We start from the raw sequence: 27,790 nt of genomic DNA, 5'->3' as shown, positions 1-27,790 counted from the left end.
TGCGCTGGGGGAGGCCCGGGCCAGACGCCGGACTCCGCATCCCTCCCCCGCTCGCACCTTTGCCCGGCCCGGCCGGCGGCAGCTCCGCGCCGCCCCCGCCGTGTCACTCAGCCCCGTCCCGGCCCACATCCCCTGGGCAGGGCGGAGGCGGCACCGTGTCCGCACAGACACCCCGGTTCCCCGCCCGCCCCGCCCTGTGCCGGCAGAGACCGGCCCGCGCTTCCGCAGCCCCGGCCGGTGAGGCCCCGCTCCCGCCCTCCGGCCGCCATCAGCTCCGCCGGGTGCCGGCGCTGACGAGGTTCGAAGGCAGGCCGGGCGGGAGGGAGTGGGAATGAGGCGGCCCCGGGGCTCCGCGGCCGCGCAGGTGGCGTCGGCAGCGCTGGGGGGCGGGAGGCGGCGGGAGGAACCCGCGGGGCTCTGCCCGCCAGGCCGGCGCGGCCCCGGGCCGTCCCGGTGCCCATCTCCCTGTCCCCGGGGTTGTTCGGGAGGGGAAGTCAGAGCCGCCCGTTCCTCCGCAGGCCGCCGGGACGATGACTTTCCAGTGGACGGCAGTGGCTGCCTTCCTGTATGGCGAAATCGGAGTAATTCTCGTGCTCTGCCTGCCGTTCATCTCTCCGCTGAGGTGGGTGTGCTGAGCAACACAGCTTGCTCTTCTCACCAGTGTGAGTTTATTTTATGCCTCTCTTTTCATAACCACGGAGCTTTGCTGCATCCTAAACTAGTTGTAAACGAAGCCGAAGGAATGCTGTTTGGGACTCGAGTGTCAGGAGCTGCAGGAATCGCAAGCCTCTTTAAGGAGCTTTACGGTTTCTACGCAGTGCTGATTCATCCGGGAGCAGCGGTCGGGGTGCCCAGAGGAGCCCCCGGCTTTATTCAGCAGGTGGGACGGCTTCTCCCAGAGCTGGGGAGCAGGCAGCGTAGAGAAAGGCATCCGGCAGTAATTAATGAGGGGAGAGTGCGGTTTTTTCAGCAGTTTGTCAGATTTGTGAGGTGCAACTTTATGTTTTGGTGTACACTAGGCGTTGTGGGCGTTGAAGAGATAAGACGTTATAGATACTCAAAGCAAGCGGCAAACTGTGTGTAACGGCTGCAAGAAATTTGTGATCACTTGTTTAAAGAAACTGGAGTTGAATTTGAAGCAGAAGGTTCAGGACTACTGGAATAAAGACCTCTGTAAAACTCTCTAAAAACTCATATATAGATTAAGAAAATAGTACTATTTCTGGAACACAACACAAATATTAAGAAAATAATAAATTCTTGTAAAATAAATGCACACAGTAAGGGAAAGAAACAAAATTAATTTATTACCTTTAGTGTTTGCAGAGGCCTGACTTACAGCGTTATCTTGTTTCCTGTAAGTCGCTCTTCAAATTTGGTAATGTTATTTCCCTACAGGAAATAAAGCTAGATTCTCTGCAGGAGGCAGGGAAGCAGACTTCTCATTTCTTTTCAGAATATCAGGAAGTCTTCCAAGAAGAACCAAACCCACAAAAGAAGGAGTCTTAAAGTAAGAAAGCGCAACCCCCAAAACAAAAAGCAGAACAAAACTTGCAAGCTGTCTCACCAGTGCTCTGTAAAAACATGTTTATTTCCTGCATCTTTAGATGTACTTAGAATGATGTTGCATTTACTGTCCTGTTAAGGAGCAAGAGTTGTTGTGGAAAGTCTGGATTTAACTACTTAAACCTGTGGAGGAGTCTTGAAAATGACTGGCTCCTCCACAGCTGATACCAATGATTAGGCATGTGTCCTCAGCTTGAGAAATGGAAACTGCTTTGAAATCTAATTCAACTTCTGGTTTTTTTACAAGTTGGCTTGCAAGGAGTTCAGCATTTCGACATGGACTATTGAGTTGTATTTCTTACTGTTCTCTAAGCAAAAGTGCAACTATGTAGGAGGAGAGGAGTATTATGGGAGTCATAATCATCAGATTATTAATGGCTTATGTGAGGAAACTAGCTGCAAGAATTTCTGCAGGCTGATGTCACAAGCAGAATACTTTGGGAGTATTGAAATATGTTTCACTTATGATGCAAACAGAGTCCAGTATTTGTGGCTGAAAAGCAAATTCGTAATGTGCAGCTTTACCAAAATTTATTCAAATATTAAACACAGTGCTTTTGATTATATGGAAAGGATAGATATGTGTGCTTTGTTTGGAGCATATTCAGCTATTCCTCTGAACAGTGGTTTCTGAAGGAGTGAAATCACATTATCCTTTATATGGTATATGCAATTAACTTCTTAACAAAACTTGCAGGACTCTTGTGGGGTAAAAAATCAAATTTAGCTGTTGTGACAGTTCCAGGGGGCAGCAGCTCTGCCTGACACATCTCGGTGGCCTGGAAGCTGGTTCTGTCAGCAGCAGTAAGGCATGCATGGTTACTGACAGGTGGGAAACTGCTGTTCTTGGAAGTTTTGATTTACTCAGCTGTCAGTTTTCAAATGGATTGCTTCTCTCTCTTGTGTGTGCACATTTTTAAATTTTTTTTTTTTTCAAATTTGCTAAAAAGTTTATAAATTCCAGGGGAATGAGTAAATTGACAGTATCTGTTCTACAAGGTGTAGTACATCTAAAATGGTGGCTAGTATTATAGTATGAAAGTTTTATATTTATATGACTTTTGTCACCAAAAAGAAGAGCAGTGTTAGTAAATGTGAATGTCAGTTCTTGTTGAAGGAAAATAAATGTGAAAATAAAGCACAGGAAGATTTTCCAGTAAAGAGATCCATATTTTTAGCCTGATTATAACTTGGCAGTGTAGTTTATCTAAGGTCATACCTCAAAGAATTACTTCTTACGTGAAGGTCAGTATGGAGCTTGGAAAATTGCATGTTTAAAGAGTTAGTGAATTGGCTTTGTTTGAGTTGTAGCTTGAAGTAAGCTTTTCATTTGATACAGACTGTGGCTGTCTGCTATAAAGAATTCAGATTATACTAGAAGACTTAAATGAAGTTTTTGCATGCACAATGCAAAAGCATTTTAATTCTTTCTGGTGGAGAGCTGGAAAGAGGAGATGATGCTACAGTTTCATTTAAATTAATAGTAGGTTGGCAACCACTGTTAGAGGGTGAGCAGTCTCTGGTAAGCATAAATAGTCTTAACAAAATTAGGAAATTTTACCTCCTATAATCAGATGGTGAGTGGTATGTCTGTTACATCCCTATGGCATGACCAGGTATTACTTCATTTGTGCAGTAGCACTGATTCTAACCTGCAGCAAAGGACAAGTAGGTGCTCTGTTATCACCTGTTTCAGTTCATTTGAGCACATCAGATGCTCTTTGTTTGTGCTGCAAGTGTGACTTCTGCTACAGCCTTCATGCAGCAATATCAAATAGACAGCTAATTGTTCAAAAAAAGGAAGTAGTCTACACCACCATTGGCCTCACCAGAAGTCACTTCTGTAGCCAGCAAATTTATGCTTGGGAAAGAGATTTTAAGCCTTAACAAAATATGAACACAAGACTTGTCTTTTTTGTTGTCATTACAAGTAAGAATGTAATAACAGTCCTTGTAGTTCAGAGTTAATAGAGGTACTAGTGATTAAAAAATAAAAATAATGGAATGGGTTTTACAGTCTTTACCCTATCCCTTGTTATATTCAGGACTGAATACAATGTAATGATAGCCAAAGTATAAGCTAAAATAAAACACATCTGCAGAGTATCTGCTATCATGCAAAAAATTTGCAAGTATTAACAACAAAAAAGAGAAGTTAGATTACTGGAAAAGTTAACATATACCTAAATTATATTGCAATTAAAACAGCTGTTCAGAGACGTTATACAAGTCCCTTATCAATAACAAGGCTCTCTTCTGTGGGGTTATAATGCTCTTCTTTTAGTGCTTAATTATTTTTGAATAACACAATTCTATTTTACAGATGGCAGAAGATTTTTATGTTTCCTCTATGGAGCAAAATGGCAGTATTTTGGAACAAGATGTTCCTTACAATAATAGTTTTGTTGATCATCTTGTTTCTTGGTAAGTGTTAGATAATTTCTTAACAAATGGGTAAAAGAAACCTGGTACATTGAGTTAATATGAATAAACTAATGGAAAGGATTCAAGCCTAGTGTAAGTCAGCTAATTTATTGAAAAATTATACAGTGGAATGAAAGAGGAGAGGGCTAATGCTGCATCCACATTGGGAATCCAAATGCAATTGTATTATACTGAGTGAATGAGAAGGAAAAATGGAGCTTAGGGAAACCAAGCAGCAGCCTAGACTTTCTCACACAGGTAAATGAACTTGTTTGACACCAGAATTTGGCTGAGCTGTACCTCATGCAGCAGATGGCACTCTTTCTTTTGGTTGCTGTTGAAGAACAGAATATATCAAAGCACTGGGCTGTTTGAGTACTTTTGCTCAGCACAGATACAAAACAGCTGCTGGTTTCATTTGTTATGGGTAGATCCTAAGGTCTGTGAAGTAAGAGTAAAGCTTTAATGGTTACCATATGCCTGACTGATTTAATTTAATGTCTGTCCTGACTGTTGTGTGGTAGGCATCTCCTGTATTTCAGTGACGAAAGCAGTTCTCCTGTGTTTTGGGGATATTAAGTAGTTCTCCATGGATAAGTGTTTCCAGTGCCTTAGAATATACATGTTACTTAATTCCAGGCTACTTGAAATAGAAAGAAAAAATGCATGGTTTTATTTTCTGCTGAGGGAAACATGCAGATGCACTGACATATAACTATGTCAGACTAGGCAATAGGACTATATTCTTAATATTTAAAATACCAGAAATTCAAATAGACTGTTTTATTATTTTTTTAAGATTATGTTTGGTGGTATTCTTAAAAGTAGGTCTTCAGTGAATTTCATTTACTCTGTTGTAAATGAATGTATTTCCTTTACTCTGTTGAACTGCTGTTGAAAACTTGGACCAAAGTTTGCTTTTGACTTGGTGATGGTCATTGGTTTCCTGGAAAGAGAGAATAGGACTGAAGGGAAGCAGTGGTGAGATACCTGCCCCACAGCATGAAGTGACAGGTTACTGCAGGCCTAGACCCTTCCTATAGCATAGGGACATGCATTTGTTTGCTCTTAGTCTTCGATGCATTGTTTGAAGCTTCACTTCGGGGTTTTTTTTAACGTCCAAATAACTCAGACATATGAGAGGGACAGTCATGAGTGATGATAGTCACTTGTGCTTTTCTTCGATTTTGCCTGCTTCGACAAATGCAGCAGCAATTTAATAACATCTGGCCAAAATATTCTGCAAGAACATGTCATGAAATGACAATTTATTGATGTGCAGGAGGAGATTTAAGGTGCTGTATTGGTTGTAGGAATGTCTGCTGACCTTATGTTAAAGATAGTAATATGAACTCTTAACTGGGTTAGGTTTGGGGTTTATGTGGATGTAAGTCCTAATTAATTATTTTGTCCTTTGAAAGGTGTTTGCAGTGCACTGGCCCTTTTGCAGAACTATCAGAAGTATGTGATGGATGAAAGGAAGCTGAAAGATGTATGAAAGGCAGATGAAAGAAAGCTGACCTGTAGCTTTCCTTCTCCATTCTTTTTATGATCTTTTTGCAGTTAGTAGTTACTACTGATGTTACTACTGCTGTGTTGCGACAGTATTCCTATTTTAATGGATGTTAAAGAAATAATTTTTTCCCTCCATGATTGAAGTACAAAGTAGACCCTTCTGTCGTTACTAAAACACATGCATATCTTTAAAAAACTCTGTGTAAAACAAATACTTGAGAAAATACTGCTTCTTTTTGCTTCTCTTTATCTTTTCTCACTGTTTGTCCACTGGGGAATTTTAGTTCAGTTGTCAGCAGTGACATTTTGACACCATAGGGTCTTGGGTAACACCTGTAGAGTGAGTTGCTTTGACCTGATCCCTCGTGGCTGGGTACAAGTGTTTGAAATACCTGTTCAGGCATATTTTGGGCAATGGTTTGTTGTATTTCTGGGAATGTGCTAGAGCACTTCATGATTTATCAAGACCGATCTTTTAAATGTATGGATAACATAATTGCTGTCACTATTTGTCCTATTACTGTTTGCTGAGCAGAAAATCAAAGTACATATTTCTAGTACTCAGGTCTGGTTTAGCATGCACGCACACCCACAGATGTGAATAAGAACAGACTGTTTTTGTTTGCAGATGCTGTTAGAGAAGTCAGGAAATACTCATCTGTTCATGTGAATGAAAAGGCTGCAAATGTCAACAGCAGTGCCTTTGATCATATTCAGATGAAACTCTTTCGGTCGCAAAGAAACCTGTATCTCTCAGGTTTTTCCTTATTTCTTTGGCTGTAAGTATAACATTTTTGAATGTTTACATAGTATGTTTATTAAAGGAACTATTGCACAAAGTAATTGTAAAGTAAAGGTCAGAAAGACAATTTCAGGAGATGAAAGAATTAATCGTGACCAGGTTGGCTACAAGGCAAGTAAGATCAGGGGAAATAATACCTTACAACTGTTTGAAGATTGGAAGGATATGTGAGCAACACATGGAAAGGAACATTTTGAGTGCTGGAGAAAACATGTATTTTGCAGAAGTTTCTTTGGGGAATATTCACTCATTTCCTTCCTTAAACTTACACCCTTTGTTTGGCACATGGAAAACTAGAATAAAAAACTGCTCAAAAACTAAAGTACTGTTAAATATTGTTATTATCTGGCAAGCTGGTGTCATTGCACCCTGCTGTGTTAAGAATCAAAGGGTGAGCCTGACCTGAGCCACTTCAGCTCAAGCTTGAAGTTAAGAACTGTAGGATAATATTCAGCTTTCAAGGAAAGTTACAGTTGTATTTCAGATCAAACACTTCATGGCAATTTGCCTATTATGGTGTTATGTTCTTAAGTCTGGTACCTCTTTCAGTTCTAAAGCTACTAAAACAGGGTAAAGGAAAGGGCAGTTCTGTACTGCCCACCCATAGCAACCAAGACTACCTGTGAATCAGTAGGCACAACAACCTGCAGATCTTATCAGTTGGGCTGGGAGCACACGAAGTCGCTGGACACAGATAATGTGAACAAACAGAAACAGACATGTTGGTGTGATGATTTCCATTTGTACATTTTTCTGGTGGCTGGACAATGAGTGCTGGCCCTCTTAGGAGTTCCTTCAGTGAGCTGCTTGACATTGCCTCAATACTCAAGAGGAATACAGGACAAGAGAATCAGACTTATGACAAACTTCTTCCCCTTTGAGTGATGTGGGGCCATTTTAGCAGACCATTGAGCATAAAAAGTGTCAAGGAAAAATGAATACAAAGCTTGAGCAGAAAAGCTTTGGAAAAAACAATGTGGCTATAGCCTTGCTCAGTAGTGGTAGGAATACATCAAGTTCTTTGTCTTCCTACAGAAAGGTTAAGTAAATACGCACAAATATGTTTTTAATCTCTGCTCCAGGAGGAATAGCAAGATTGCATCCTACAAAAGAATTGGAAGCTGATCTCTCAGGATCCTATTTATATTCAGCTTCCAAAGAAGAAAACTTGTCAAGTGACCCCAGTAGATTATTTTGTATAAAAGCTCTGCTCTTGAAGAGGTTTGCTTGAGGTTTTTTTGACCTGCTGGCCTTTCACCAAGATTTAGGAGAAATAAGCACTCCTCCAGTAGTCACTAGATCAAAGGACTTTTCTTAGTAGAGCTGTTTTGCTTATTCATGAAACAGACATAATGTCTGTCAGAGAAGTAAGGGGAAAGTGTTCCTTGGGTTGCCTTACCCTGTACTGCTGTATCATCACCCAAACAACTTTAGACCCCATCTAGTGTGACTGGGTAATTGGATGCCCCTAGTTCATTCTTTGAGTCAGTTTTGATTCATTTTAGCACTTGATTCATCAGCATTTGATTCATCAGCCAATAGGAGAATTCCACAAGAATGGTATATGGAGATTCAGAAAATGGAGGAGGCTGGGAGCTTGTCACTTCTGGCAAGACAACAGCATTGTGGGGTTCAAGGATTGCAGAGCATTGGGTACAGGTGAGGAAAATTACCTGTCAGTGAGGGTAGTGGGGCCAGCTGAGCTTCTCATCTGCAGACTGTGCAGAAAAGAGGAGGGTCACAGCCCCTGGAGACTGTCCCCTTGGCGGGACAAAGACACCCATCTGCTAGTCTGACCTGGTCCTCTCTTAGCCCATGCTGAACCTGAGAAGGATAAAAAGGGCTGAAAACTAAAGAAAATCTCAAGAAAACATGAGCCCACTGCTCACTGGTGCCTTCTAGGAGAGTCAACAGGGTATGTAACATCATCCCAGTAGTGGAAGATGCAGCTAGGGAGTGCATAGGCCACTCTGTGCATAGGCCAATGCATATAGAAGTCTGTGGCATATAGAAGTCTGTGGCTTCCTAGGATGGCAGAGGGAGTTGGCCAATGTCATTGTAAGGCTTAGTTTGAAAGATCACAGTTCTGGGGAGAGTCCTAGTGACTGCAGAAAGGCAAACATTGCACCTGTCTTCAAAGAGAGAAAACAGGGTGTAAGAAACTAGAGACTGGTCTCCCTAGAACGGTTATGAAGTAAATCCTAGTCAAAGACATCTTCAGAGACATGAAGGACATGACTTGGAACACCCATCACAGATTTACTTAGGGAAGATGATGCCTGAACATCCTTGTTGCCTTGTGCAGTGAGGTGAATGGCTGTGTGGATAAAGAGCAGAATATCCTTTTTGCAAGGCCTTTGACATAGTGTCTTTTAGTATCCTGATAGCCCAACTGTGGAGGGACACAGGCTGAAGAAAAAAGCAGGTGGAAAGTTCCCTGGACCTTTGGGCTCAAAGGATAATAACAATGTGAATTTCAGGTGGTGCTTCTCAGGGGTCCATACTGGGCTCAGTATTGTTTAATGTCTTTATTAACAACATGGATGATAGGATTGAGTGTGCTCTCAGCAAGCTGCTCATGGTTCCAATTCAGAATGGTTGACACCTTTGGAGAGCAGTGCTGCTTTTCAGAGGAAGCAGAAAGGTTGAATAAATGTGCTGACAGAAATCTCATGAAGCTCAACAAAGACAAATGCAAAGCCTGACATTTTATTGGATAATCATATACAGCATCCAGGCTGGAGACTGGCTGCGTGGGTGGGTAGGAAGAAGTTTTGCAGGAAAAACCTGTGGATCCTGGTAGAGAGCCAATAGTGTATTGAGCTGTGATAGCAAGGATGCAGTTAGCAAGTCAAGGAAAATGGTTATTCTGCTCTGTATGACACATGGAATGCTGCAGCTGCAGGACTGTGTCCAGTTTTAATTCCCCAAAATACTGGAGTACTGCAGTGGGGTACAGAGAAAGTTGGAGGCTGAAATACGTGACTAATGAGGAGATGCTGAAGGAGCTTTGCTTTCAGGCAAAAGATACTTTGAAGGGAAAATCCTATTGGTTTCTATGTCTGTCTAGTAGTAAAAAAGATGGATGCAGTTCATCTCAGTGGATACAAAAAGGAATGACAAGAGGTAAGAGGAACCTGAGATGTTCTGACCTGTGGTAGAAAAGTGCTGCTGCTGTCAAGAGCAGCTAAGCACTGGAACAAGGACCATGAAGGATGGTGGAATCTCCTCCCATCACTGAAGATGGTAGGAACTCAACTGGACAAGCCTCTGAGCAATCTACTTAACCTGTCCTGCTTTTCATGAGGTGGAAGCCTCTTTCAACCTCCATGATTCTGTGATTCTCTTTTAGTTTTGATGTTTTAGTGACTCCTGCATTTGTAAATTAATAAGCAATAGTGAATTTGCTAACCTGTGGAAAAGTAGGGACATGGGGACCTTAGCTTTTATATTAACCCCCCAAAAAAGTAAGGAAAGGAGCTTTCAATGAAAAAGCAAGGGGTGGAGGGAGGCTTAACTTGAAAAGATCTGTTAATACTCTTCCTGTTATGCAAAAGCCAATTACTTAGATTTTCAAATTTCTTTGAAGAGCAGCTGCATACTTACATTATAGGCATTAATTAAATTCGTTGTTGTGTTGCCTTGATTCAGCAACATTTGAAAGACTTCAGGATGAATAATGAAAATAGTGATGCAAAGAATCAAGCCAAGGTATTTGCAAAGCTTAGAATTGAGGTGCTGTATCAGTGCTGATATCCATACATGTTCTGATTTAACTGTATTGACAGTACTTGGAAGCTTATTATGCTCATATTGTTAATTTTATTCTTGCAAGGCTGTTTATGAAGTTGTGTGATTTTTTTTTTTTCTTTCTTCACTATACTCATTACCATAACTTGTTGTTTGGCTCTTGAGTTTGGAGATCAATCCTGTTAAAAATACTGGGTTATATAAAAATATATAACAGTATTTAAACAGCCTTTAAGCAATCAGGTCTCTGACCCCTTAATGGCTGTGGGTATTTAGGATGAGAGAGGTTCTGTATCAAGTAAAAATCAGAATGTCAGTGGATGAAAATATTTTCTGTCTCTCTTGTTGCTATTATTTGTCATCTATGAGCCTGGATGTTTCCCTCTTCTGGTTTTATTTTTACATCTAGTACTGAGAGAGAAAAGGGCTTGTTTTGGTTTGTTGGATTTTTTGTTTGGTTTGATTTTTGTGGTTTTGGTTTTTGCTTGTGATTTGGGTTTTTTATTTGTGCTGTAAATTACAGTTCTGTTCACTGTTTTTCTTCACCAGTGTATTGAGACGTACTGTTACCCTTCTCACTCAGTTGGCAAAAGAGATGGCATCTCATGCAGCTCTGGAAACACAAGTAAATGATGCTACTGAAGCAGCCAAAAAATACATGGCCGAGAACGAAAGGCTGCAGGAGGTATCTTTGAGCTTCTTCAGTAACTTTCTTCCACAGCAAGTAGTTAGTGCAGTGTACTCTGAGGATGGTTTGCTACAGAATGCTTGTTCATTTTATTCATTTTATTCCTTCTGGTTGAAAAAAGAAGAAGAATATTTCTATAATATGTAATTCAGAATACTGAAAACAAATTATAGTAGCACCTTATTAACAAAGGAAACTGAAGTAATCCAAATAAATGAAGTTCTGTCTTTCCAGTACAAATTTCACCAAAGTAGTAACAGATTATCGTAATACCTCTCTGAATTTAGTCATAACAAAGTAGAAGGAGACACTCTTAATAATTTTATTCCTTTTATCACAAATAATTGCCTGTTTAGGTCAAGGCTGTAGCAGTCCAGGATGAAAAATCCTACTATATAACTGTGACTGTATTCATGATGACTGTTTCTTCTTAATAGGATTTTCTCCAGCCCTGAATGTATTTTTCTAACTTGTATAATTAATCTTCTGTATTTGATGTATTTTGTATTCTTCTATCTTTTTATTGTAGGTCAGCCAATTTCAGAATATTTCCCGTTCTTAGTAGGACACTGTTGTAGTAGTAATGAGAATACTACCAAAAATTTCTTACTTAAAAAACTACCAGCAGACTGGAGAGATGTTATTTTTATGCAAAGAATGATTAGGCTGTGGTTCAATACATAACTACTCAGGAAGGAAAGGCATCAAAGATATAATTAAGATAAATGTGTGAAATCATTTCTTGTAACAGTTTGACTTCTGTTTGAAGAGACTGAACCCTAAGCTGAGTTCAGACATTTTAGACATAGGAAGGCTTTTAGAGTCCAGCACACGGTCAAAACTAAATTTCCTGTGGGTGTGTACAGGTTTCCTTCCAGTTTGTCTAAAGCAGTGTCTATGGTTACTGGCACTGTCAATTTTGTAATAAATCTTCCTACGAAGACTCTGGACAGAAAGTACTAGAAGGGATAAAAAAATCCAGTTGTGAGGTGTGGTAAAACAATGATCAGTAGTCTGTGCTAGGTGTTTCCCAAGTACAAAATGATTCCAAAATTTTGGGATTTGGTGTTTTGTCAAAATGATCCAAAATTCTTCCCTCAGTCATGGAATTTGCCTTTTTATTGCTTACGGGTACTTTTTTTTTCTTCTCTGTCCTGTTGAGATTTTGCCAAAAGTCCTCTTTTTTGTTCTGCTTTCACATTCTCTTAGCAACACATTCTCTTAGCCACTTGTAAATGATAGCCAGAAATTGGAAACTGTAGTCCTGTCTGTTTTTATTTGTGTGCTTGATTGCATGGTTTTCAAAAACACAGGTAGCCACAGGTACAGGCAACATGCTGTGGCTGGATCTCCATTGTGATGGACACAGGAAATGTTCAGGGTGGGAATATTTTAACTTTATAAACATCCCATTGTTTAGGCTTTTTTGTGGCTTGGCCCCTGCATTTGTGTTTATTTACAAGTGTGCTTCGTTCCACCATTGGAGAGAAGTGAGAGCAATTGTGCATGAGGCACTGGCTGCAAGTATAAATACTGTGAGTTTACTCTGGTGTGCAAGGTCTGCACTGTCACCTGTTCAGAGGTTCCATGGAGCACAGGACTTGAGATAAAAGTTTACAGAAATAGCTATTTGCATGCTAATAGAAAGAGGTGAGCAGAAAGCAAAGACAATTGGCTATGGTTTTGTTGCCAGCAGTTCAATGTCATCTCAGCTCTTTGATTAAATAGCTTCTGGAATTTTTTTTCATCTCTTTTCCTTGGATTGTTTACCTGTCTTTATAAACAGTTCTTTTTCCTAAAATAATCTTTCCCCTTTGCTCCTGCCTGTGCCTGGTAAGCTCTGGTATTTCTAGTTTACCTAACAGCTGTTTGTCTCAGTTGTTTTTCTTTTCTTTTTCCCATTAAGCATTTACCTCTTTTTTTGCAATTGCAGAGATGATGTGTGATTAGATAGTAGAAGCTTTATGAGAAAAGGATCTTGTTATGGGATATAATCTTACACCTTTAACAGGGTGCATAAGTATAGTAGTGCCAACATTTTTGGCATACAGGGAATATATTGCTCTTCTGTCAAGGGTTTACAGGGCTCTTTCTGGATCCTTTCCTAGTTTTTGTCCTGAATTTCACTGGAAATCCAATCTGGATATTGGAACTATTCTGAAGATTGAAGTAGCTGCAAACCTACAAGGAGAGAATTAGAACTAGTTGCATGTAAACATGGCAGTGTTCTGTCATTGACAATCCCAGTGTGTATCTTCTGAAAAATCCATTTTAAAATCTAAATCAAAGTTGTACACTTGATGCAGACAAGAAAAGTACTCTTACACAGGAGATAACACCATTCTATTACAAGTATGCCATTACCTAAAACACTGAACTTGGTTTTTTCCTTTTTTTTTTTTTTTCTGTTTGGGAGGATTTTTGTCTAGAATGACTATCTGCCTGTGTCAGGTTGACATTTGATAAAACCTAATGCTTTGCAAGATCAGGGCTGACATTCCCTGGATATTTTGCATTAATATCAGACTAATGAAAATAAAGTTAATTGTAGCAACTGTGGTTTTTAATAGGCCTTGAGTGGAAAAGGAGATAGTAAAAAGAAAGAGTCAACAGATGCAACTGAGGAGAAATTGAAGGAGGAAATTGAACGTTTGAAGGCAGAGCTACAGAAGACATCAAATGGTGAGTATTAGTTAGGACCTCTTTGCAAAGAAGAAAAAGATTGTTTAACACTGAATGTCAAAAAAATATTCTAGGTGTAGCATGAATTTACTTCATCTGTTTCCAGAACACTTGGCATGGGGTTCCTTTACATTTGATGAGGAACTGATAAAACATGCCATTGCCATCCCAATATTTTAGTAAATGTGTTCATTATGAAAATATGTAAGGTGTAATTGGAACACCTTAGTTAAGTTGTAATTATTGACAAGTTGGACTGATATATTTAAGTGGTGTTGACTTGTCTTCATCAATGAAAATGACCAGGATATGGAATCTTTTGCAGGTTGCTCTTAGGTATCAGTTTGATCTTTCATGTCATACATAGCAGCCACTCTCCCTGTATAAAATGGGGGATGTATTGTGATTGAGGTTTTTTACTACCATAGGGTTTCTGTCAGCAGAAAAGTCCTTGACTAATATTTTAAATTTATATATGTTCTGCAGCTGAGGTGTTAGGATGTTAGCTTTTTAATATTTTTTTTGTTTACAAGGAAACATAACTTACAATTTGTAACATAATACTTTTGTTAGCAGCTTCCGTGTTTAAGGTTTAGGTTGTCAAAACTGCTTTATAGGCAGCCCAAATTGAGACAGAAGCAGATTTTACCTGTTTGGTTCTGTCTTACTGGGATCTCTCAAGGTGTATGATGCCTGTGAGCACCTGCTGATCTGAAATCAGTGTTTTTAAGATAACACAGCCTGCCATCTTGTAAACATTAATCAGATGTTCAGATTGTAACAAAAATACAAATTTTCTTGGTACGAAACAGTATGTTATCATCAAAACATAGCCCCACTTTCATACTGCCTGGGACTGCTACAGTGCTGCAAGAAAAAATTTTTAAGAAATGTTTCATGAATCCTTTTTTACTGTCCACTGGGAATTCAAATAAAAAATGTAAACCAGCTGTTTTCAACTGGGCTTGAAGCAACAAGAATCTTTAAATAGAGAGTCTCATTAGTTCACATTCTCAGGCATGTTTGATGGTGGGTTTTCCCTCTCCTGCTGTTTTCTTGAAGAAAGCTGGGGGGGGGTGCCTTTGAAGTGACAGGATCAATGGAAAATTTAAATGCTTATGTCTTATTTAAACTAACTGGTGGTATGTAACACTAATATAATGTAAGCTTTTCAGTCAGGAATGCTAGAGAAAGCTAAGGAATAAATAGATTTACCTCATGCTGCTTCAGCTTCATTCTCCCCATGATATATTGTCCATCCAAGAGATGTATAAATTAAGGCATGCTTGAATCTTTTGTTAGGGCACAAGTGGGAGAGAGAGGGTCTTTCTAAGGAGTGAATACAAAAATATTTACAGCCCTTCTCCTAATGCCACCCCCCTCATTGCCAATAACCCCATGGGTGGTATGGGAATTACTGTGAGCAGCTAGGTGGTGTTGAGGTTTGTCTGTCTTACCTTCTTGTAAGTTTTCTTGTATGTTATTTTGAGCAAATTGATAGCCAGAAAGCTTGAAGTACTTGATAAGAACAACCACATCCTTAGACACAGCTTTCTATAGAGTGTTAGAGGATGTGAATTTACTGTTTTCTTTTGAAATTCCTGCAGCTGGGCAGGTGAATGTTGACTGTCATGTTCACTAAGTGTAAGCAATGCATTACACAAAATGAAAGCTGACATTGGAAAAGTTTTTTTGCCTCTTCTAAGCAATTTGTTTCATGCTGTTGAGCTCACATGACCAAAGTAACTTTTTCTTTGTGTCTGTGAAGTCCAATCCATGAAACTGTGGGGGAACAGTGAAGAGTGTAAAGGGTGTCACCTAATCATGAAACGAGACAAAACTCATATAAAAATGAAAACTTCACTGGTTTTGATTTTTGAGGTTTCCTTATTGTTTGTTTTTCAGCTATGGTATTAGTAAGAGTCATAAATTTGGATGTTGTTCATGGTTGGTTGGGGGTTTGTGTTTGGGTGATTTTTTGCTGCTTGAAAGGAAAAACTTTTTTTTTTTTTTTTCAAATGCAGTTTCAAATATCCATTGCTCTGGTCTGGGACACTTATTAAGCTGCTGATGCATGGTAATATATTATTTTAGAGTAGGCTATGAGTTGAAAGGTGGGTTAAGTCAGTATAATGGCAGCCAGGAGGAGTCCTAAATGTACACCTGCTTCACATTTAAGAAAACAGTTTAGTATCAGATTGGTGCTGTGACATCAAAGGCTATGCAAATTGCCTGTAAAGTTTTGAATCAGTATTTACAGCTGGAAGAGGAAGCACTGTGTATGTCTCCTCTTCCTGAAATTCTGACTAAAATCATAGTGTAGACAGATGATTGTAGACTTTCAGGGGACTTATCTCTAGTTCTTCAGCTTTCTATCTTTTACAGAAAACACAGATGACTTTTTTTTTTCCTCACTTAACAGTGAAATCCTAAGTTAAGAAGACCTTTTTCCTATGCTCTGAATAGGTGGGGAGGAAGAATCAAAATACAAGACTGAGCACAAAAATTAGTAACATCTGAGAAAAGGTTGGAAATTAGTTTTAAGGGTTTTGGACCAAATTTGCTTTCTTTCCAGGCTTGACTTTTCTATTACACTTGATGCTTTTTTTTTTGCTTTATTTTGGAAATGAAGCAGAGAAGACTAGTTCCTCACAGCTCTATTGCAGACCCACATATTATTGTCAGGGCTTTATAGGCACCCAGCAGTGGGGCGAGCACTTGGAGTGCCTAATCCATTTTTAGCATACCTAGACATGTAATAACATGACTAGTTAGAAACCTTCTGAGATGGTATTTTATTGATACACTTATATATTCTGAAAATGTCTCATTGATACCTAAAAATAAATATACATACTTGTAGCAATACCCAGAACAGATGTGAGAATGTTTCTCCTGCTACACATTAGACATATTTCTAACAAAATATTGATTCAGATAATTAAAGGTTCTCAGTATGGCTACTGGCCTAGGACCAATAGGAATTTTCTGGGGAAAGAAGACATGCCCATGATATTGTTTCATTTTGATGGTTTGGAAGACTATTCAAAAAAACCACAACAAAGCAAATTACCTGCAACTGGGCATGAGATTAGACCTGAGAGAAGTTTCATAAAGGCTTTTGTCCTTACAATGGTCCTTGTGCTGGGGCAGGAGCAGGGCTTCATTAAATATGTACTGGCTCATCAAAGTCATTTAGGTGCTTTTGAAGTTCAACTTTTTCTGAAAATACTCTGTTTATATATGGATATCATATATGGTGGGGCAGGAGGAAATTCTAATGGAACTTTGATGCATCATTTAAAGAGGTTTGTTTTGTGTACAGACTGACACAAGTGTTCTTTGTTTCATGGTTCCATAGTGTTGTAGGAGACAGCAGGAGAGCAGCAATTCATGTGGAGGGCTGGTTTTGGAATAACTTCTAACTGTTGGCTATTCTAGAAAGCATGCATGTGCAGATGTACAGCTCTCACTTAAATGTGAAGATTACTATGTGTTCAAAACCTGTTAAAAAATACAGACATTGGGAATACATTTCATAAAACTGCTGCTAGGGAGAGTTCAGTTTGGCCTTGGTGTTGCTGGGTAGGCTAGTGCCATCTATGAAAACTACACTGAGCTTCTCTGATGCACTTGGGTTTTTAAAAACAAACAAGTTTAAAGAATTGGCCACAGTCTTGTTGATTGGCCAATGGCAGAGGGAAGTTGAGGGACAAGGTCTGTCTTACTTAACCTTACTTTTTACAAGACTGTGAGATGATAACCAAGGGTGGGAGCCATTGCAGTGTCACATGCAGCAAGAGCTGATACTCACATTTGTTGATTGGAAGAGATGGCTGCATACAGCAAGCATAGGTTTATTATACAAGGCTTTTTATGCCATCCAATGATGCTATAACATCCCTTCTGTAACAAAATTTTATTTGAGGTTGCAAAAGGTACTTGAAGCAAATTTGTAAATTTTTTTGCCCTGCCTTCTCATTTTAAATTCTGGCCATTGTATCTTAAGAAGAGAATTCAGAATTAGCATGGAGGTACTTGACTGGAGTTGAGTTCCCAGCCTTACAGGGTATTTGTTGGCAAATCTCTTGTGCTGTCAATGCCTAAATTCTTAAACATGAATAGCTCTTTTTTAACTTGAAAACTCTTTTAAAAGAGAGGGCTCTTTTTTACTCTTCAGCTAGTCCAAATGATTTGGGTTGTAGGCTTGTATTGTGAGCAATGCTAATGTAAGTTCCAGATGGTTTCCTTAGTAGCAAGCACTGTAAGTCAAGTGATGTAGTCAGACCAGGACTAGTAGTTGTGCAAGGAAATGCCCAAAGAATTGTTAGTTGGTTTTGTTGGTGTTTGGTTTTGGTGTTAGGTTCTTCACTGTTGTTGAAATTAGAAGATCATAGAAATGCTACAGCTACTGGGCTGTGGTAATGTAGCTCCTGAGAGCAGTTTTATTCCTCACCCTTAGAATTCAGAGCAGTCTGAAGTAAACTGTCTCTCCTGGAATAGGATTCAGAGAATGTTTTGAAAGGACATGTTCTTTACTTTTCCCAGATTATACATGTTACATTTGTTTATGGACCTTCAGTCACACATAAGTGCAAAGTTTTCCACAAATGTCTTCCATTGAAACACTGCTCTAGGAGTAGTTTGTTATTTTTCCTGGTAGGGAACAGAATGGAAAAGGATAGCCTACCTCTTACAGTACTGAGGCTGGATTCTGTGTTTGGAATTTGATTATTCCTCTCAATGGGTGCATTAATGTAGCAGCAGCATCCTCATCTGCCTGCTCCTGCATTGACTTGGTGGGAGGTGTCAGCTGTGGGAGCTTGCTTGCTGCCAGTCCAGCTGTTGTGCTCCTGGGAGGCAAAGAACCAGGCCAGATGGAAGTCAGAAATAATAACTGAGTGTATTGTGCACACAAAGGATCTCCTGTTTCCTGCTGGATCTGTGTTCATATGATAGGATCCATATGGCAAACAGTGCACCTGATGAACTGGGCTGCACTGTAGTGCTCCCAGCAGAGGAGCTGGGCGCTGGTGTGGGGACACTCTGGTGCTTCACAAGGCATCAGGGAAATGGGTGCACTGAGGAATTCACCTTGTCAAAGACGTGATGCTCCTTTTAATTGTGTGACCCCAGCAGGAATGAGTCTGGATTTGGTGGTTTATTGATGTTTTGGGGTTTTTGTCCATAGCCAACACAGGTGGAAAGGACAATCTGTTCTTTGCTTTTTCTTCTTCTAGGGTTAGGCAAGATATTTCTCTCATACATCTGTTTTGGTCAAAACACTAAAACAATGCACTAGCTTGTTCGCTTTCCTGACTTGTAGATACTTCTAGATATTTTGTTCATGTTTTAAAGATAAAGTAGTTTTTAGTTGCAACTAAAGTGCTGTGCTGCTACTTATAAATAACTAAATAGTGTTAGATCAATAACATTGAGTTACAACTTCTTCAGAAGTGAGATCTTATTACTTTTTACTATACTGTGTACAAGAATGTTCAAACAAAAGCAAGATTTATCTTTCTAATTAGCAGATTCTTGGAGAAGTGAAATAGCATATATATAAGCATATATATATTTTTTGTCTACAACCTAAAATTTGGAAGTCTATCAAATTGTCACAAGTTTATTTTATTGATATCAAAATTTTACTATTGAAAACTTTAAACAGTACTGAGATCAGAGAGAGAGTAAATGCAGTGGTGTTTGACTTGTCACATGTGTGGAAATGAAAGTTACCCCAAATACCAAAACCTTCAGAAAATCTGTATTGATGCTATCAAGAATGACTTAAAAGATGAAGGAAAACTGTGTAAGAGTATGGAAATGAAAGAAAGGAGAAATTAAAGAGAAATTATGAGGTTTTAATCATGTTGGAATCAATAGACCGAAGTGTTATTGACTCTAGTGAATCAGAATTTCAAGGTAGGTCCAAGTCCTGTTACAGGAAAACCACTTGCAGAGTTCTGAAATGAGAATTATTTTCATCTGTACATTCAAATTAATTATTTAAAAATAAGTGAAATTCTGGGTGAAGGAGTTCTCCTTCTTGCATGTAGGAGTATGGTCAAATCTCATTTCCTGATGTTTGAGGAACCAGCACCCAAAGAGAAATCTGCTTCATACCAGACTGCTTGTAAGTCAGTGCTTAACAAAAACCACATCTAGCTCCTCATCTTTTCAGAGCAGGCTTTTAGAGGTGCTGCAGTTCTTGAGTGCAGTGGAGGTCTCTGGGAAAGAAATGTCTCTCAGGGAGTTCACAGTCAAAGGATAGATTCATACTTTGGGAACAAGAAAATTTGCTAATGTTCTTTTTTTAGCTGTAATAAAATTTTTATTTGGTTGGTTGGGGTTTTTAAGTGGCCACGTGAGGTGGCCCTACTAGGTCATTAACAGCATTTCTTTGTTTTCACATGAGCAGATCAAGATTTGTGGTGCTGAATCAGATGAATACAAAAATCCCTGAGATACCTATAGCAGAGGAATATGAAAATATCTAAATGACCTTACATAACAGCTTAGGACTAATGTATTTATGGCACTTTGTGCTGTTTTATCCTGCATTGTAAAACAGCCCCAGTGGAGTCCTAGGCTATTTGGTACTGCAGCATAGATGTGCTCTCAGTTTGTGTTGAGATGGAGTGGAGTAATAATTACTTTCTTCTCATTTTAAAAACCTATTCAGAGTTGTTTATCCACCCACCACCATTTCTGCCTTTTCATCTGTAAACTGATGCTGCTAATCAATTAATTCATGCATGGTAAAATTAAGAACAGTATGGAAAGGTGAGGTCTGTGCTCCTATAATCATGTATCATCTTCCTCCTTACTGTGTTTTGTTGATGGTCTCAGGTGCTCTGTGAAAATCTTGCCCAGTGTTTGAGTTCCCTCCTTTCCTTGAGGTCTGACAGTTCTGATTTTGGAGTTGCTGAGTTTTGTTTTTCTAGAACTGTCTCCTGCAATGTGACAGAACACTGCAGTCATCACTAACTAGTCCCCTGTTTCAGGAGTTTTTTGGTCTCACCCCCACCTTTCTTACAGGCCCTTCCTGTTCCTCGTGCTGATCTTTCTGAACATTGTCCATTCTCTTTCTGCTCCCTGTCCTCAACTTCTCAGGTTCCTGTGTCCATCTGTGATGCTGTGTTTTAAATTCTAAGCTATTTTAGAGGAAGGACTGTTTACTGCAGTGGAGCCCTGATGCACATCTAGGGCTCCGAGGAACTGCAGGAATACAAGTAATAATTAAAACGCCAATTCTGATATTTTACAGCTTTCCATAAGGCAAAAACTGAAGGGGCTGCAGTTAAAAAGCAGTCTGAAGGCCTTAGAAGAGAATATGAGCATCTGATGAAAGAATTTGAACAGCTTCAGGTAGGTGGCTCTGGATTGCCGTGCAAGGACTGTGTTATGAAATTTTATCAGCAAAATTCTGTTTGTTTTGAGAGAATTTACCAAAATCTTTAGGATAGCATAAAGTTACAACAGGCAGCATTCCTTAAACTACTTCAAAATAGTAGAATTTTGTTTTGCAGAGTTATTAGCTTTTTTTTTTTGCACTTTGGTTGACAAAGCTCAGGTTATCATTAGCTTCAATTTTACTGTTGCTTGGAAAATAAGATTCAGGTGGTTTTGCATGTGATGGTCACTGAAATACTGTAAGAAAATTACAGGAGCGGTGTGGGTGGCGGGGGGAGTATATGCATGATTTATAAAAGTAATTCTATTTTGTTTGCTCTTAAAACATGCTTCTGCAATCCTGGATTATAAATGTTGCAATACCGTTGATACACAAGGATAAAAAACCCAACAAACAGCCTAGGTTAAAAACAGGCTACTATAAAATTCAAACTCAAGTACAAAATAATTTTTAAAAACCAAACTATATTAAGCAAAAGTTCAATTAGCTGTTTGATTGAGTTTCTTATGTACGTGGCTATAATATCCATAAGATACACAGTAAGTATCAGTAAATAGAACTGGGAGTTTGTATTTTTAAGTTGTCTGACAGGTGTTCATATGCTCCATACCTAACATCTGTCTTGAGCAAAATTCAGCAAAAATTAAAGTTAACCTATTTACAAGTAGTGGTCTTGGGAGAAAATAAATTATTATTAAAATTATGGTGACCTGCTTTTCAAGAAGAGTTGTTCAGCCCTGTATTGATAAAAAAAAGGCAGTTTTGACCTGGTTATAATATTTTTTCCTGTGTTCTGTGAAACTGCTTAGTCATTCCCAGTCTCACCCTGTACTTCTACAGATTGCTCAACTGATCTCTGTGTTCAATTCAAGACCACCATGCATGTCCTGTCCTTGTGCTTCCCTGTGTAATGAGCCATAGTAGTCCTGCTGCATTTCTAGCAGACTTGTGGTCTAAAACACACATCCTTACCATCTCTGTTTACCTCTGAGTAGAAGGAACAGAAGGTACTGAGCACACAGTAGATGCAGCTCCCAGGGATAAATGAGTTGATAGCAGAAAATGTTTTGTGCTGAGTTTGCCGCACAGCTCAGCTGTAAAACCAAAGGGAGCAGAACTAGGCTGCACAGCCTTGACTGCTGGCAGCAGAAGCTCAGGGGTTCTGCGGGGTAGTGTTGGTGGGACTACAGCTTAGAAAGGTGTATGATGAACAAATCAGGTGTGACTGCAAAGGGGCAAAATTTGGTGTCTGGACTCAGTGGTTTCTGATCTTGCCAAACTGAAATTATTTTTCATCTGTCTCTTTTCAGCAACGTTTAAATAAAGCAGAAGATAAGAAAGACCTGTAAGCACATCTGAGATGGATGGCATTGCTACAGTTGCTTGAATGAGAAAAGGCTTGTGCTGTTGATGTTCCTGATGCATACCTGAAACAAAAGATCTTTCTGAAAAGCACATGCATTGCAGGTCCCTATTCAGATTCCTCTAATATATCGGTTGCCAAAATGTTCTGTGTTGCAAATAAAATGTTAAGTGGCTTACCAGATTTACCATGGAGTTTGTCACTGCTCTCGTGAGGAGAAACTCAAAAATCTTTCAACTCCACCTGGAGCAACCTGTTTACCAACCTTTTTCCTCCATAATGGTAACAGATCACCATTGCTTGTAGCATTTGAGTGGGGTTGTATATCACACTAGACCATAAAAACAATTACTTAAACCTCCTTGCAGCACCTGCTTGGAATCTTAGAAATTCAGTTCCCAGTGGGTTGAAGAAGGCTGAAAACTTACCAGTGGAAAACTGAATGACAATCAGTCTAAGGAAAATAAAGAAAGAAACATCGCCTTTGCAAATCCACCTCACTAGCTTGTGACTTTCACTTTAGCCACATGGATTTTAGTGTATTTTAACAAACAATATTTTGCATGCTTCTGGTTTATTTTTCTTTAATATATTGGGATATTTCATTTTTGTGTTGGCTGGTATTAGAAGTCTTTGTTTTTTCACTGTTTACATTGGTTTACTCCTTATGTACCACCTAACTTCTTTAGCCTCGCTAAGTAAAAATCTTTTTAAATGTAGATAGTTTGGTTTGTTTTGTTCTGTTTTCATGGATACGATACCTCAAATAAATGTGCACTGTTTTGCATAAGACCTTTTTGGTATTCAGAAAGTTGTTTTGAGCTTATTTGTTAGTTGGTTCCAGTTTATATTTGAAAGTTTGATATGTTTGTTATATTAAAGGGATTGTTTAAGTTCATGGTTTCTGGATTTTTTCTTGTAAATCTCTCTCAGTGTGCTGTCTCAACATAGTTAATAGTTATATGCACCAGGAACAAAATATACTTCTAACTTGGTGATGTTTAACTCTTCTTGAAAATACAATCTTCATAGTGGTGGTTTTGCTTACTCTGGAAATAAAATTTGTTTAGCTTAGAATTTAAACACAGCTTATCAAGTAGTATAAGGCATAATAGCATACCATATTAAATAAGAAGGCATATGTTTTTTTAAAAATACTTTATCCTTGCTGAAGTAGTACAGAATGTGTTTTCAGAGATTCTGTGACACTCAAGATTTTTTTTTTTTAATTCATATAAAAACTTCCAGGAAAAGTTACAGATTTTTCATACCTGCATACACGTGTTTTGAAGATGTAGTTGAATGCATCTTTGTTTCTTTTTTCTCCACCCCTTTCTGAAATATTTAAAATTGTGGTGGAATGTTATCTCCGGTCAGATCCAAAGGCTGTGGTTGGAACCTTTGGAGGTATAACAAGAAGTGCTGGTTTTAATAAGAGAACAAAAAAACTCACCTAAGTTTCTTCAAGACACTGAACAAAAGCAAATAACTCTTGCTTTTTATTTACTGTTATCTACTCAAATTTCAAACTCTTCTCCTCTAGTATAAGTAGATAATGGGGTAGAAAATTAGAAGCTTATTATGAATGATGTTGTGCACTGTCCTTTTCATCCTTAAAAATGTATCTTAAAAATAATATGGAATAAAAAACAGATGGCTGTGAACGCAGTGATAAAGATATTTCTCCTTGAGAAGGAACTCTGAATGGTTTACACAGTTTCTTGCTGTAGAGCATGACTGAAGTGTGAAGGAATACAGGTGGTATGCACTGTTTCCTTGGAGCTGGAATGACATGCAACGTGCAACAATGACATTTCAGACATGCAACGTGCATTCAACACACAATAGATCCATGCTGTAATAGATTACACAGAAAACCTTGATATGGGGCCTCAGGGAAATGTTCCCTGCCTCGGAGATTCCTTAAACACACATGCTGTATTTTGTCTCCATTCACTTCTTCTGTCATGTCCATTACTTGGATCCTTTGTCAGGTTTCCCTGTCACAGAGCATGACCATCATCATTTTTGTATTTGTCTGTTGTGGATGGTCACACACATTGGACTGAGTTGCATTATCACAACTGGGACTGTTTGGAGTCCCAAAATTGTTCACAGAAAAATAATCCTCTGTTATTCAGATTAAAATTATTTTGTAGATTCTGCTATGTAGAACTCTATTCTTGGAAAGAATGTGGGTCTTGTAAAATTGTAAGTCTAAGTAGTGTATCTGGAAATTCTAGTAGATGGCAAATCCTTGTGAATACTTTGCATTTACATTGTTTCACATGATATGCTTTCAGGGCTTGTGAGATTCTGACTTGATCAACTTTAGGTTCACTCACTGGTATTGTTTTAAGTTATGGTTGATATACAAGGAAAGAATGAATCAAAATTTCTTGCTTTTATTTCCTGATCTTTCAGGCTGTTGGGTCACATTTTGGTCACATGTGTCTGTGTTGTGGGAAAGAAGTGGAAAAAAGTTAAATCTCTGCTAATACTGGTGGAATCAAAATAACTTTTGTACTGATGTTGGACAGTTAATTTATTCTGAGTATGTCTCCAAAAGTAAGAATTTGGAGCTCTTTATACTCTAAATAATGTCAAAGTAATTGCCTGGTTGTTTCACTGCCTTTTTTCCCTCTTCACAAAAGTACAAATGTGCATTTTCTGTACTTCGGTGAGGAAGCATGGGAGAGATTGTTCTAAAAATATTTGCACAGGTTTAACTGACAGTAGTTTTCAAAAAAACTTGAGGGGTGTTTCCATATTTTTTTCATAAACCCCTTTTTCTGCTGAGTCAAGAAAGCAGTGAGGTCACGGTGGGTGCATGAGAGCTGACCTGAATATTAATAGACCTGGCTGCATGCTTTGGTGTTACCTTAAATGAAAGCACCTGTAGCTAGGCAGGATGTTTTTCCCTGTTTTTATTTTTGCAACAAACGTGCAAAAATACATCTTCCTTGATAACATAAATTGTGCAGAGTCTTTTCTGAAAATGTAGCCTTGCATTAGCACTCCCTGTGTGTTTGCTGCCACAGTAGTCCCTGGCTACATAGCCTCATTGAAAAGACACTGTGCTTTCCTAGCTTCTTGTAAAGGGTGAAAACTCAGCTTTTCTCTCAGCATTGAAATAACATTTGTTTTTCCAAATGTGAAGTTACTGTAAAAGTACTACATGGCTGCCTCAGTTCTCAAGTATTCCTTGAAAATCTGAATTTACTCTTTGGGACAGAAGCCCTCATTTGCCATGCCTTTGGACAGTGTTTATCCCCCTGTCAGCTATAATCTGGCTCCTACTACAACCTAATACAAGTCATTTTACAGATAAGTTGGAAAATCAGCTCTCAGTTATGTCATTCCTGTCCTTCAGTACTCTGTGCTGTGTATTGCTGTGTGCATTAATTGTGGAATGTCTGAAAATCTAGTTCTAGAACTGAGCATCCTCAGTTCAGGAATAATAGGGTATGTTTTATTTTCTGTTATAAAATGTAACACTTGTGCTTTGTTTATAAGGTAATGTACAAATAGGGACAAGCATTGCAAGGTGTGTTTGTGAGGAAAACAAGAGTCCCTCTAGTTTTGTGTCCACTCTGAAATGTAGCTGTGGTCCAAAGGAAGTTTTTGTACTGCCTGCAAGGGCAAGTGACCGGAAAAGATTTTGCTCTTCTGTCTCTAGCTTTGGGAGAGCTGAGCAGAGAGGGAAGCAGGCTATACAGCCCAGGACTATACATGATAAAAGATTCCCTGGAGGTGGTTTTGGTCTGCGTGAAGCACATCTGAGATGTTCGGGTTCTCAAATATACTTGGGTGCACCAGGGTTTAGCGAGTGGGAACCTCCCCTCTATGTTTAGTGACTAGCACGAGTTAGATACTAGTTTTAGTGTGTCTGTTGGAAGGAAGGAGATGCCCAAACCAACTACCAGGGAACGTGAATATGGGAAGGATCATTCAAATGAAATTTGAAAAATTTCAAATTTGAAATTTCGTCTGGAAATTGGACACCAATTACTGCTGTCATAAAAGCATGTCTGCAAGACCCTTGACATAAATAGCTCTTGCTTTAACCCTTTATCCTGCTCCTTGAGGTCAGGCTGTGTGTGTAGCCTGATTTGATTTGTTCTTGTTTTTGAGAACACAGCCAGAAGAGGCAATAGGTTTGGTGATAATTGTGTTTTGCAGATAGTGTAATAACTTCTCACCTAGGTGGTGAGACCATATGCTACATCTTACTAAGCATGAGGTTTAAATCCCTGTTCCTGTGACTATGGAAGAAGAAGGTGCTAAACTACTCCTTTCTTTGTGAGTTTAACAGTGTATGGAATGGACAATGTGAGAGGAAGGAAGAAAGGAACTGTTATTCTTGGCCAGTAAGGACAAAATCTTAGGCTTTGATTCTTCTCCAGACATGACTTGGGCATTAGAGGTCTAAGGAAACAGAGCATACAGTGAAGTAGAGGTCTTGGAAACAGGCTGTGTATCTGTCCTAGGTTGTTTGTTTCATACTAAGTACAAAGTGAACATGAACTAATTAGAAAATAATAACAAATAATAAGGTAAACAAAAGGATTCAGAAGACTGATGCAGATTTTAAGCTAAAAAGCACCTGAACACCCTTCCCCCCAAAAAATAACAGAAGACCCTCCACCAAAAAAAAAAAAAAACAACAAAAAAAACCAACCCAACCAAAACAAACAAAAGAACAACCAACCAAATAAAAAAGCTGAAGTTAAAAAATGAAAAACTAAGAGCCTGCCTTCTGGCTTGAAAGGTAAAAGGAAAGGAGATGCATCCTGAGTGGGGTCAGCAACATCACAGTTCAGAAACACGTTGCAGCTGATTTGACACAGATGTGTCTCTGTGTATGGGATCCATTCTGAGCTAGGGTTTACAGTCTTTAGCTTCTTCTCCAATAATTGTCTTCAAATTCTGGTAAATGCATTGTGTTACACAGATAGAGATAATCTTTTTTTTCTTGAAACCTCTTGTCCTCGAACTTGCATACTTCTGCCCTGCCAAGATTCATGGTCCTACAGAGTTCTCATCTAAACAAGATCTGCAGGTGCTCCTACCACATATCATCACCTGAGGTGCTGAAGCTTGGAGTACTGTTCAGACAGATGTGCTGCAGGAAAGAAATTTGCAAGGATTGTGAGTTACAGTCAATTCAGCTTCTTCTGTACCCTTCCTGTGTTAATTACTTGTTCCATAGTAGGTCTTTTCCTCTTGATATCAAGTACTTCTCCTCTCAAATCCTAGTTATATAAGTAATAAGATAAATGTAGTTTTGTGGATGTTCTAGGAGAAAATAATATGTAATACACCGCCAGTCCTGAAAACTTGAGTTTATGTGGGAAGTGTAGGGCATCTACATTGGGTTCCTGCAAATGATTTTGCTGTTGCTCTTTGCTTCTATGATTAGCCTAGAAGCCATTATACCTGCTAGAGTAATTTCGTTGTCTTTGTATTGTATTAATTGTATTGCTTTTAGAGCTAAGTATTTATTAACTAATTTAGAACTAAATATTTATTAACTAATTCATACTAACTTGTATTCATTTCAGAACTAAGATGATGTTACTA

The 27,790-nt window shown here is 38.9% G+C and overlaps 1 protein-coding gene across 2 annotated transcripts; it reads left to right on the top strand.

Moving 5' to 3' along the window:
• BCAP29 (B cell receptor associated protein 29) lies at positions 1 to 23,105 on the top strand. Of its 2 annotated transcripts, XM_071423915.1 has the most exons (8): positions 1 to 298; positions 519 to 622; positions 3,890 to 3,990; positions 6,134 to 6,284; positions 10,607 to 10,742; positions 13,316 to 13,427; positions 20,698 to 20,798; positions 22,155 to 23,105. In XM_071423915.1, the coding sequence occupies exons 2-8, from the start codon at positions 531 to 533 to the stop codon at positions 22,191 to 22,193; spliced, it is 732 nt and encodes a 243-aa protein (XP_071280016.1). In that variant the 5' UTR covers positions 1 to 298; positions 519 to 530; the 3' UTR covers positions 22,194 to 23,105. The 2 variants fall into 2 exon arrangements, with proteins under 2 accessions (XP_071280016.1, XP_071280017.1); XM_071423916.1 differs by lacking the exon at positions 1 to 298 and having other exon boundaries at positions 360 to 622.
• The last annotated feature ends 4,685 nt before the right edge of the window (positions 23,106 to 27,790 follow it).

The sequence above is a fragment of the Agelaius tricolor genome, unplaced genomic scaffold (genome assembly GCF_023055355.1).
Source record: "Agelaius tricolor isolate 1412-34295 unplaced genomic scaffold, bAgeTri1.0.p SCAF_3, whole genome shotgun sequence".
NCBI lineage: Eukaryota > Metazoa > Chordata > Aves > Passeriformes > Icteridae > Agelaius > Agelaius tricolor.
Note: the sequence above shows the minus strand (reverse complement) of the source record. Positions and strands in the feature narration are given on the sequence as shown.